The sequence below is a fragment of the Cricetulus griseus genome, chromosome 7, assembly GCF_003668045.3.
Source record: "Cricetulus griseus strain 17A/GY chromosome 7, alternate assembly CriGri-PICRH-1.0, whole genome shotgun sequence".
Lineage (NCBI taxonomy): Eukaryota > Metazoa > Chordata > Mammalia > Rodentia > Cricetidae > Cricetulus > Cricetulus griseus.
In genome coordinates, this window is record NC_048600.1 from 87,677,069 (window position 1) to 87,690,483 (window position 13,415).

Genomic DNA, 13,415 nt, shown 5'->3' on the forward strand with positions numbered 1-13,415 from the left:
TCAAACACTACAACAAATTGTTCAGAACTCTTTCCATCTCAGAGCTTAATTTGAGGGATAATAATCATTGTACAACCAAAGAGGTTGTGCCCAGGTATAGATGGTGTGTACGTAGGTTCTCCCAGGTCTGTTCTTTGATGAGTTCCACCTTTAGTCACTGTAGCTTCCCTTTAGCTGGAGTTCCCAAAGTGTCTCAGAAAGCATCCTCCTAGAGATTCTTATTTATTCCTCCATTTCAGGAATAGTTGGTCTGTCTATGCAACATAAGCCTAAGAGGGTAAAGCTCATTCCTCTTACAAAGCTCTTGTAAAATTCAAATGAAACACAAAGAAACCTTGCTCTGTGGTTTCATATTTCCTAGTAACTCCAGAGAACTTGCTGTCTGGATGCAGCTCACAGACTTGATTCTAAAGCTCTACTCTTATGTAAGTAGTGATATGATGCAAAATAGCTTCCCTTGGTTATCATACTCTGCCAGTTTCTAAATTATTAAAGAATTGATATTCTAAACATTTAAACATTTCACAATCACCTTTATGCAATATTAAATTCCCCTCTAAATTCTTACTCTTTACCATAAACCTCCTAGCTGTAAATCCATGTGTGAATACAGATCACACTGTGATGCCTCACTGCATCAGTGAAAGAGTGGCTATAGCTACAATGTTCTCTCATCCTGTTTTCTGTTCACCAGCCATCAATCTAGTCATTGCTTAGGTGCATCTTCCTCCGACAGCCATCAATCTAGTCATTGCTTAGGTGCATCTTCCTCCGAATATGTTTTTTTTAGACTAATCACAAGTTCTTGACATTGTTACTGTCTAGTTGAGATTTCTCTGCTCCATTTCTCTGTCTCTTTTGACCTGAATCTATGGCTTCACTTCTGCATATCTGATGTGGGTAGACAAACTGGTGGATGGGCAAAGATAGAGATGGAAAGAAAGTGTACAGAAGAGGGGCATAAAGAAAGGTTTGAAGTAGGGAAAATGTAAATGAATAGTGGGGAAATAAGAAATTCAGGTAGAAGGTCAAGTAGAAGGGTTGAGAATAAATAATAGCATTAGAGAGGGTAGCATGGGCTACAGGGATAGAATATAAGATGAGAGATAATGAAAAAAGTCAGTAAGATATCAAGGCTGTTAAAAGATTAGGGAGAGAGAACATTTACGTGTGAGACAAGGGTGATTTGGCCTTCTCATTTTGTGTGGTCCAGCAATAACCAGTTCCTGTCAGCACTGGAGCCATTATTGTAGTCCATTCCCTGTCCTAAAAAAACAATATCTCTAGTTTTGCTGAGTGTGATGGAGTGCCTATGGACTCAGTTGTCATTTCTCTAGAGAGAGAGGCACCAAAGTCAGGAAGAATGTCTGCCAAATGAAAAAAAAAAAAAAACTCAGGGATGAGGGGATGTTGAGTATGAATCCAACAAAGGTTGTGACTAACAAAGTCCACATTCCTGCCTTTTGATTCATTGATGTTGTCAAAAGACAGGTGGAAAGATGGGTCTTTCTTGATGCTTCTTGACTCATGAGACAAACTTCAAGATACAATGAGCTTCTTTCCTACAAGGGTCTGGAATACATCAAGAGTTCTCACCTCACATCTCTGTTGACCATGGTGTTCTTGACCTTGAGCAAATTCTTCACCCTCTCTTGACTTGTGTTTGGCAGGAAGGACAAAGCAAGACTCTCTCAACACTAGCGTCCGCTTCTGTTAGTCTAAATCACTAGACATATTCCCATTCTACTAGTGTAGTGAATGGCTGCTTCTTCCACTACCACTTCTCCCCACCAGCATTTGACACTGCAGCAAAACACAGCTTGTTTGCCTCCAAGACCCTGGAGGCTTATGACTTCCCATCATCTGGCCATTAATGCCGTGTTTCAAGGGGTGGTCTGCCTCGTGACTTGCCATGGAACCATCACTAAGTGAAACAGAGCAACTGACATCAGTATCAGAAAGAAGCACTTTGGGCAGTGACCCCAACCCTCTGTTTACCCATAAAAGTCACAGGGTTTCTTGATGAATTTGAAAGCTTCTTTTTCCTGTTAAATCTATCTCCTGTTGTTTTTATTCCAAGCTAGAAATCTCTTCACAATTAAATTTGTCATTAGCTCTGAAATTCATTGTGTTGTAAAATCTCAAATGGTGTACAAAGTCACCACTGCATTTCTACACCAGGGCCACAACAATGCCCCACACACCTACTCACAGACACTTGCAAAGCACCACATTGCTTTGCAATTAACTTTCTTCTTTTCCATTATATAGTTATCTAAACCAACTTATTCATTGTTAAAACTATAAAATATTGCAATTTATTTATTAACTGCCATCTACTTCACTAACTCATTTATATTTTTTTTGCTTTGATAATTGTTAATAATCCTGAGATTGGTATTTACCTGTGCTCTCATGCATATGCAATTACCTCCACTGGTTACATTCCTGCAAGTAACACATAAGTGTTGGTGCCTGGGCACTAAAAGAAATAGGAATTTAAACTTCGATAAGTATTTGGTCTTTCTTTTTGTCAGAAAAAAACATGCACCATTTTGCATCATGATTGGCAATGTCTGAGAATGCTTGTTACTGCATGTCTTTGATGTCACTGGGTATTATAAAATATATCTTTTATCTTTAACAATTAAATACATCATTGTGTTGTTCTTTAATTGTAATTCCTTTACAAATGTGGTTAGTTATCTATCAATAAATGAACAGATAGATGGATAGATAGATAGATAGATAGATAGATAGATAGATAGATACATAGATAGATACATAGATAGATGGATAGACACTGATATAACTGTTATTTTCGTTTCCTTTCATCAAATTGTTCTGGCTGGGTGAGGATTTTATTATAGGAGAGAGAGACAGAGAGAGAGAGAGAGAGCAGCCAGAGTCATCTGGAAGAGTCCAGGGCAGAGAGGAGGAGGAGGAGGAGGAGGAGGAGGAAGAGAAGAAGAAGAAGAAGAAGAAGAAGAAGAAGAAGAAGAAGAAGAAGAAGAAGAAGAAGAAGAAGAAGAAGAAGAAGAAGACTGAACATGGACAGGTGTAGAGAAGTGAGACATGGGAAATCATGTTTACAAGGAGGACAAGTAGCTAAGGGGAGGGAAGCCTGTGAGCTGGAGCAGCCTGGGAGTTTATGGTAGAAGAGGAGGTGAGAAGGGCCAGGATGCTACTGTGGACTTTGGAATGCATAGCAGGTACATGTGAATAGGGACCAACGGTGTCTGGAGACTGGCATGGGCTTAGATATGTAAGGGAAAAGCCTGTCTGGCAAGCAGAAACCCATTTCATTGGTTCTTGAGTAATGCTGCTCTTTCTATAGTCCAACTTCAGCTGAATCAAGACTGTCATTTTGGGGTTATCGATGGCCTTTTGGGGGAATTGAGGCTCCCTTTGGACTTGACACAAGTTTTTAGGAAGTAGGCTGGTTGCCCCTTTTGGTTAGTTTGCTTAACTTTTTAAATTTTACTTTATTATTAAGTAAATAAAATAAATCTGGTAAGTAAAAATTATACATCTTCATGGGCTAGCATGTTTTAATACCCATATACATTGTATAGCTTATGCAGTGATTGGAAGATACTATTTATATTCCAAGATGGCACATTTGCCATGTACCCCACACACATAATCCCCCAGTCACCATCTGTCTTTATGTTTTAGAGCCTCAACTGCCCAAATTGAGGTTCACATTTTCATGAAATGTATCATCTTAGTTTGTGTCAAGCCTATAATAAAAGAACTTCCATTTAAACAGTGTATCAATGTTATAGCTGTCTCTGGTATCTTTTAGGACTTCCTGGTTTCCCTTCAAGCCAAGGATTTGATGTATTTAGTGCTTATTTTCATGTACACTCTAACACTTACCTCAATTAATTACAAGTGTCCAATCAAAATTAAATGTAAGCTTTGTCACCTAAAAAATGTGTGTGATAAACAGAAAAAAAACAAAATACTACTTAAGATAAGAGCTGTCACCCCAGGAAGACTTTTGTAAGATATGTTAGCAGGACAAACAACTTGTCCTGGGAAAACAAACCGGTTAGGAATTCCACAACTCAGTGATGCCAGATGGAAACTTTGTCCCTTGTACAATTCTAACAGGAGCCCAAGAGATAGGGTTCAGATAGACAAAAGAGGCCAGCAGATACTTTACAAAGGAAGATAAACAAATCCAGGATAGATAAGCAACACCATCAGCCATCAGAGGAAAGCAGATTAAAGCTATAAGACCACTAACATTGAGCTTATGGAAGATTCTTCTCCCTTCAGCCTTTAGCCTATTTCCTCACTACAGGAATGTCCTCTGGCACTTCCCAGGAAGCTTAAACAATGATCCCTCTGGTCCCATGTAAGGTCTCTGGTCCCAGAGATTTCTGGCCTCTTCCAGAATGTTCCTCTAACATGTCTACCATCATCCTGCCAGAGCTTCCACATGCATCTCAGTGGCTCATTAGTACAACTCCAAGCACCTTGCAAAGAGATCCAGTTCAGCATTGGTGATGTTCTCCAATATCAAGAGTATCTCCATATCATCACATCTAGCCCCATTCCTTGGTCAGAACTTGTACTCACATGTCCTCCAGGAAATGGAGGAAATCTCAAATCTGGAAAGATGCCTAGACAGTGAGTCAAATCCCTGCTGCTACTGAAACACATTTCTATAAACTGAATGCCTTAAAACCACAGAAATCTATTATTTCATCGTTTAGAGATGAAAAGTCTGAAACAAGTCCAATGAAACTAGTTTAAAGGTATTAGCAGGACAGTTCTTCCTGGGGGCCCCGAGGGAAGAAGCTATTGCATGTCTCTAGTTCTGTGGTTTCCTAGCATTCCTTGACTTGCTGCCACTTCCCTCCAAACCTCATTTCCAATGACTGCTATCAGCCTGTTTATCTCCCAGGTTGCAAATATACAAGACAGCCTCAATCCTGCCTGGACATTCGAACCACCTCACAAGCACCCTTCCCTGGCACCATCAATTCACTCAGACTGACTGGTCAGAGTCCCAGGCATTTGTGTTTTCTTCTTAAAGCTTCCCATAGGGAATGGGCTTCTAGCCCAACAGAGCATCAGGAATTGATGCTGTAAGTACAGAGTATGACAGATGTAAGATGTCTTATGTTTTCACTGCATCCTCTTTTATTGTTTTCTCTATTCTGTTGAAGACTGTCAGTCAAAGTAATGTGAGGCAGATCTATGCCTTAAAGTTAAGGGAAAGGTAAGAGACAGCTGGTGGCTAGAAGAACCATTCAGGAGAATCCTGAAACAACATTGATGGGGACCTCTGAAAAACACAAAAGCCTGCATATCACCTAACATCAAGCCTCTACTGAAGCTCCTATGTAATTTTAATGTAAACCAATCTAGATACTTGCTGCATTGACATACCTGTCTGTTACTAAGTCGCTTTCTACCTGCTCTATAGTCCATACTAATGGGTGGCTTCAACCTGCTCTCAGGTTTGCTAAAGACTGAATACTCAGCCTGTCTTTTGGGGCCTTCTCATTCATCCCTGCCTCCTCTGCATTTTGGATCCCAACGAAGACCAGAGAAGTCCATGCACCAACCAGTGAGCTCATTTACCATTTTGATAAAAAAAGGACTTTGAAAATGGTTCTTAGTCCTATTATAATGAGAAATCACTGGGGTATTTCAAGCTGGGGGCAGAGTGTGTTTCAGGAGCTAAAGCAAAACCAGGACCCCACCCAAAAGAATCAGTAAAGCTTGGCATGAACAGAGAGTAGCCTTTATCAAAGTTCTCCCAAGGTCTGTTCTTCAGCTAGCCTTTGTATTTTCTGTTGCCATTTTTAACCTTTCATTATTTTATATGCAATTATTATTATTATATGCATTTATTATTTTTCCTTCAATACATGGTAAATTATGTAATTAACATATCAGATCAAAATGAATGAATAAATACAGGGAACAAGCATTATTGTCTTGTGAGGGACAAAACTTTTGCTGGAGAGATGCAATACACACATCTACGACCTCATGTCTACTCACTCCATATAGGGAGCCCACAGTAGACCAAAGTATAGATACAACTGAAGTACAGCTTGGTGAGCCAATGAGTTACTGGGATTCCTTAGAGGAATGTGGTTGAGGGATTACCTTACAGTAACAGAAATGACTCACAGACAGCTGCATCAGCAAACCTCCCAGCAAGGGTGATACCTCACAAAACCTGGGAACATGAAGCACACTAAACAACCTGCAAGCAGATCAATAGGTTGGAGAGTGTTCTTTCCAGGTGACACAGCCAGAATAAACTTCTTCTAGGCAGCAGGGCTGGTTTCTGCTTCTTCTAAGAAGGTGGTCTGACCTCAGAGTCTTCTATGCAGCTTGTCTTTGCTTGTCTGAGAGGCTTCTTTGTAGCTTTTATTGCTTACTCCAGCATGGAAGGGCCTAGTGATTCTGGTCAGTATCAGGGACTTCCTGAAGCTATTTTGAATTGTTTATCTTGTTTTTTTTAAGGAGTTTCCCTGCAGGATAGAGTATTTCAATCTTAGAGGAAATGTTTGCACAACAAGCATCAACACTGTTAATTACCCAGGAGAGAAATCTTTATGTGAGGAGCCACACTCACATTCGCCATTACAAGATGGCGCTGACATCCACTGCCAGATCAAGTAAACAACGTTGGTGCGCATGTGCCCAGTGTTTTTCCACTTGCCTAGACTTGTGTCATATAGGGTGATGAGTCCTCCACCTATCCCAGCTGTACACGCACTGCTCGGAGCTTATGAGCCTTTATAAGGGGACGGGATTCTTGGCTTGGGGTCTCCCTAATCGGAAGCTGATCATCTGTCTCTCAAGATGCATTAAAGCTTTACTGCAGAAGGATCCGAGTGTCCTGTGTTGTTCTTGCTGGGGAGACGGTCGCGGGGGACATCTGGTGCCGAAACCCGGGAACTTGTTGACATCGCCGGCACCTCGGGAGACCCCTTGGAGGACGGGGCGGATTCAGAACTGCAGGGAGGTAAGTTCGGAGAGGTATGCTTAGTCCTGATACCCCTTTTTTTGACTTTGGCCTTAATTTGTCACCACCGTGGGATGGGTCAGTAGAAGCCCTAACTCTAGTCTTGATTATTCTTCTTTTGTTCATATTGGTCTTATATTGTGCTCATCGTGGCTGGTGTTTCAGTTCACGACCAAGTGGACCCCAGGTAGCCGCCAGCATAATGGGCTCTTCACAATCAATACTCACAGCCTTGCAAACGGTTCTAAAACAGAGAGACCTAAAAATTGCTCCCCGCACACTCCAAAATTTTGTGAAGGAGGTGGATAGAGTGGCGCCATAGTATGCCTGTTCCAGGTCCCTTACCATGGCCTCCTGGAACAAATTAGGTAGAGATCTAGATAAAAAGCATATGGAAGGGGATCTTTGTCTAGGTACTAAGGCCATATGGAAATTAATTAAAAACTGTCTAGAGGATGAGGCTTGCCATCCCATGGTAGCAGAGAGTCAAGAAACGCTTGAAGAGGTACAGGATAGTATGTCAGAAACCGAATGAGATGAGAGATTGGGAGCTCAAAAAAGGAAGGGCATGTCTAAGAAAAAGGGCCCTTCCCAGGATACAAAAAAGGGGGGAGAGAAGAAAGGGGATGACCAGTCACACCCCGGTAAATTTAAGAGAAATAAAGACTCAAAACCTAGTCTCTACCCTACGGTGGAACTAGAGGCCTTGCAGCCGAGCAGCTCAGACTCTGAGATTTTAGACTCTAGCGAGGAAGCAGAGCTAGAGGAGGAGGCAGCACGATATGAAGAGGACAGATACCACCCCGATACATATCGGCTGCCAAAAGTGAAAGCAAATATGAGGCCACCGCCTGTTAATCCAGCGGGTGTACTTCCATCAGCACCTCCATTATACGAGTCACAACAAAAATTTGGTACCAACTCCTTTTTACCATTAGAGGAGCAGAGGAAACTGCAGATGGCTTTCCCAGTCTTTGACAGGGGAAAAGGCCGCGCATGTGATCCAACACTGCTTGGAGGCCTGGGGTGCCTGGGGAAAGCCTCATATCCTAAAAACAGATAATGGGCCGGCTTATACCTCTCAAAAGTTCCGGCACTTCTGCAGACAGATGGAGGTTACCCATCTGACTGGCCTACCTTATAACCCTCAAGGACAAGGCATTGTGGAACGTGCCCATCGCACGCACGCTTAAGTCTTATTTAATCAAACAAAAGGAGGGAATGGGAGCATCCTTACCCTCGGTGCCAAGAGTTGCAATATCCATGGCACTCTTTACCCTTAATTTTCTAAACATTGACGCTCAGGGCCATACTGCGGCCGAGCGCCACACCTCAGAACCTGAAAGGCCAAAGGAAATGGTAAAATGGAAAGATATCTTGACTGGTCTTTGGAGAGGCCCGGATCCTATTCTCATAAGATCCAGGGGAGCTATATGTGTTTTTCCACAGGATGAAGAGAATCCCCTGTGGATCCCGGAAAGACTCACCCGAAGAGCCCCTTCGGACCCTCAAAAGTCGGAACTCCACCTTCTCCCCTCAAATTAGTCGGGAGTTCAATGAGACCTTCCCAGGCTCTTCCTGGATTTCATCAGCAGTTTCTTATTTTAAGGAATGGGTGGGGGTGGGACTTTTTGGCACAATTCTCTGCAGTGGTGTGGTGTTTATGCTTTGGACTGTGTGTAGACTCAAAACCCAAACAAAAAAAAAAAGATAAGGTAGTGGTTGCACAGGAACTCGCTGCCCTAGAGAATGGAATCTCCCCCGGCATTTGGCTAAGCATGTTGAAGCAATAGGTCACCGACTGCTCAGCTCCTGCACCTCCGGAGGCTTGACCTCATTGCACAGAATAGAGTGAGCAAGGTTCGGCAGGCCAAAAGAGTTGCAAGGCTAAGCACTGCACAGAAAGGGCCTGCGGCTTTTCTTGTGGCTCTTCTGGGAGATATGTCATCTTGCATGAAGGTTATATGTCATAATGCCCTTCCCCCAGAAAAAGACATAAGGACGGGTCTGGGCCTGCTCTGGACACAAAGTCTGGAGTCCTGCTCAAGACAAGGTCTGCATCCAGTTTTGTGGAGTTGACCTCTATCTCCACTCTGCATTTGGCTGGCCTATAGCCTCTGTGTTTCTATATAATTATATAGGGGGAGATGTGAGGAGCCGCACTCACATTCGCCATTACAAGATGGCGCTGACATCCGCTGCCGGATCAAGTAAACAATGTTGGTGCGCATGTGCCCAGTGTTTTTCCACTTGCCTAGTCTTGCATCATATAGGGTGATGAGTCCTCCACCTATCCTAGCTGTACACGCACTGCTCGGAGCTTATGAGCCTTTATAAGGGGATGGGATTCTTGGCTCGGGGTCTCCCTAATCGGAAGCTGATCATCTGTCTCTCAAGATGCATTAAAGCTTTACTACAGAAGGATCCAAGTGTCCTGTGTCGTTCTTGCTGGCCAGATGATCGCGCGGGACATCTTTATTAAATCATAAATAAAATATCACCACATATGACTTTGCCCCATCCTAAAGGGCTACACAGACTTAGAATTATGAACCCTGCAAAAGATAGTTCTCCTTGAGAAAAGTTACAAAAAAGAGAAGCCACATATATCTCAAAACTGAGGGCAGATTCTCAAAATTATTGTCAGACTGTACCATCACTGCATGAACTTTATAGAGTGTACAGCCATAAAAATAAATGGGGCAGGTCAACCGCTCATTAGCCTTTTGGTGTTGCCAGAGACTTTGTAAACACAAGATATGAATCTGCTTGTAGCATAACAAAGAAAATTGTTTAACACAAACATTGTGTGAGTGGAAGGCATTTATTCTGAAATGATGACGAGTGGTATAGTGAATACATAGACAGGAACCTTAGTCTTTATCACCCCATCAGTGTTGTGCACAGCTATGTGCTATACTTTGACACTCAGGCTCAGCAGTGCATTTATTTACACCAGTGTCACCACAAACAGGGGAACAAAGTTTGTTATGACAATGAAACACAAGGTGACAAGAGGGTAAGATTCACTGTGGAAGAGAGGAAGGAAAGAGTGTAAGGGCCAGAGATCCGGGAGGATTGTGGCAAAATAATGGCTTCCTGACAGGGCAGAGATGTTACATGCATTAATCTTCAAGAGCTATCGTTGCCTGCACAAGAACACACCAGGTCCCTCTCACAGGAGCTACTGTCAGTCAACTGCTGCTGACGGAGGGAAAGCAGTTTTCTTCATGGACAAGCTGTATGTTAGGTTGCCCACATCACTGTATTCAATCCTACATCCATGTGTCTGTGGAGAACATGAGTTTGACTCAGTAGAAAAAATATACATGAGAGTTCATGTTTGGGGGAGAATACAGGAGATGAAAGGGACATGAATTTGATAGTGGAATATGGGGGACCATAGGAGAAGATGGATGGAGGAGGGAAGGGTTGATATGATTAAAATGCATTGCACGTATGGATGATATTCTCCAAAATGTGCATTTGGTGGACAAATAATGAATTTTTAGCTCCAGAATATTGTCCCCATTGAAAGAATTTTCTTGCTGTCTGTCATTGACTAAATCATCATTCTGGTGAATGCAATTATAAAATAAATGAACAAAGAAGCAAGTCATAACAAATTAAAGAGAGCTTTTCATTTTCCTAAATCTAGAGAAACGTGACATAAGGAGTCAGTGGGTGGGCTGTGAGAAAACATATGTAGGATTCAGAAAGAGACACTTGAGGTAGAAGTTTCTGGAAGATTATAAGCAGAGAGAATTGAAGACACCTTCAGTATCTCTCAGAAGTCACTGTCTCCAGGAGATGGAGACTTTGCCCCTGAGAATTCTGACCAGTGCTCCCTTCATGTCTTTGTTCCGCAGGCTGTAAATGAAGGGATTCAATAGGGGAGTCACCACTGTATACATGACAGTGGCTGCTGTGTCCTCTACCATTGAGTTGGAAGAAGAAGATGAGGGACACAGATAAGCTCTTATCACTGTTCCAAAGCACAGGGACACAACAGCAAGGTGGGACCCACAGGTAGAAAAGGCCTTGCACCTCCCTTGGGCAGAAGGGACCCTGAGGATAGCTGCCACAATGTGGATATAAGACACAAGGATGAGTAAAAAGGGGATTAAGATAACTACACCTCCCAAGAAGAGAAGCACAAGCTCATTGATACGAGTTTCAGAGCAAGCGATCTTCATCAGGGGTTCCAGGTCACAGAAGAAGTCTGGAATGACCTTCTTGGAGCAGAAGGAGAGCCGGAATATGAGGAAGGTGTGTATCATGGCAACAAGATTTGTAAGGGTCCAGCAGGCTGTTACCAAGAGCGAGCAGCGCCTGAAGCTCATAATCATCTGGTAGTGGAGAGGGTGACAAATGGCCACAAATCGGTCATAAGCCATGGTGGCCAATAGGAAGATATCCATGTCTCCAAAAGTTAAGAAGAAGTAGAGCTGGGCCAGGCATCCTGCATAGGAGATGGCCCTGCTCTGGGAGTAGATGTTCACCAGGGCCTTGGGTACCGTGGTGGAGGTGAAAAGGATGTCAGCACAGGACAGGCTAGCAAGGAAGATGTACATGGGGGTGTGGAGTCGTACATCAGTACCAATGGCCAGGACAATGAGCAGATTCCCAACCACGGTGACCAGATACATCCACAGGAAGATGAGGAAGAGCATGTGCTGCTGCTGTGGCTTCTCTGAGAGGCCCCAGAGGAGGAACTCAAAGGTGCTGGTCTGGTTTCCTCTTGCCATGAGTGCAGAGGTCAATGAAGAAAGTCTTGGGATTGCTTTCTGAGATGTTTCACTCTAGTTGATTGCTGAGCACACCCTTCTCTGAGCTCTAGAGGAAGAATCACAGTGTTTGCATAGTAACCATTGGGTACATGCATAGGACATTTAATGCAGCCTGCCCAAGATGCTCTTCCAGAAAATTCTGCAAGATGCAAATGATGACCATTGAAATAATCTTCCGGGATGCTTGTCTACATTTCATCTGGCCATAGAATGTTCCTTTTACTACCGTTCTACTTAGCTATGCTCTAAGAATCCAAGTAGATTTGTTCACCAACTTTCAATGTTCTATAAGCACTGAATGCCAACCCTACACCTGGTTCCCTGCTAGATTCTAAATGTGTTGAATTACACATAAATATGTGCAATTAAGTGTCAGTTACAGAATTAATAATATTAACTATCAAAATTAATGAATGTTTAGAAAATAATAACTCTGCATCTGGTTCAGTGCCAGATAACGAACACAGCAGTAATCCTTAGCCTCAGACAGATTTCAATCTCAAGATATTGATAAAACTACCTTCATTTAATCTTAGACCATTTGGATTCAGCCTGACATCCCACTCAAACTGCTCTTGGATCCTTGAGTAGCTATTCTGATCTGAAATGTTCTGATCCATCACTGTCACAAACTTAGTATTCTGAAGACAACAGTTCATGTTTTCCATTCTTCTAGAAATCATGCTTCTCCATCAAGAAAACTACTTAGTAAAAACCTGTGATATCTCGACTGTTCTTCAAAGATTCAGTGAAATTGGAACAAAGAAGATCAAAACCTCTGCTGTCTAGAATTGCAAACCTGGGGAAGGCACTTCTGATTCTAACTCTTGGGAGATGGAGGTAGAAAGATCAGCAGTTTATAACTAGCCTCTGCTACATAGTGAATTTGAGTCCATCCTGTGCTACATGAGAGCCCATTTAAAGAAAGAAAAATATATAAAATGCTAAATAATAATAATACATATATGTGGATATGTACATTATCACTCTATTACAGTTATGCCAATGGACACACTTGACCTACAATTTTCTACTTAACTTTATCAAACATAGACTGCTTAAGACTACAGAGCTAAACCCATTCTCCAAAACTAACAATGATTTAACTTATAACCTCTCAAAATGCACTAAAAATTAATTACAGGACTTAAAGAAAACAGTAACAAAATTAGAAAATGAAAATGCCTTATCAACCTGGAAAAAATTTAATGCCTTTAGTAGATAATTATTAATAACAAAAATGTATTTTAAATTCTGATCTATAAAATACACAATAGGTTATCGTCAAGCAGGATCATTGAGTGTATTGTAGAAAACTGTCACTTCCTCCTTAATGATTGGTCTCTCTCTCCCCCAGATTGCTCCCAGAACTCTTTCTCCCCTCTAGAGATCACTATTCTACATGTGTTGGATTACACATAAATATGTGCAATTAAGTGCCAGTTACAAAATTAAACAATATTAACTATCAAAATTACTGAATATTTAGAAAATAATAATAGTAATGTCACACATCAGAGTCTATGGAATATTACCAGCACAGCAAAGGAGAATACATTGTTTCAAACAACTTCACAAGATACAATAAGCCATATAATACACAAGGACAGAGAAAAGTGAAG

The 13,415-nt window shown here is 41.9% G+C and overlaps 1 protein-coding gene across 1 annotated transcript; it reads right to left on the minus strand.

Moving 5' to 3' along the window:
- Positions 1–10,797: 10,797 nt before the first annotated feature.
- Positions 10,798–11,751, minus strand: LOC100764700 (olfactory receptor 1P1). Its single transcript, XM_027426143.1, has one exon. It carries the CDS (start codon positions 11,749–11,751, stop codon positions 10,798–10,800), a length of 954 nt encoding a protein of 317 aa, XP_027281944.1.
- Between the last annotated feature and the right edge of the window lie 1,664 nt (positions 11,752–13,415).

Coding starts and splice junctions, on each gene's coding strand:
- LOC100764700 (XM_027426143.1), bottom strand. CDS start 11,751: ATGGCAAGAGGAAACCAGACCAGCACCTTTGAGTTCCTCCTCTGGGGC.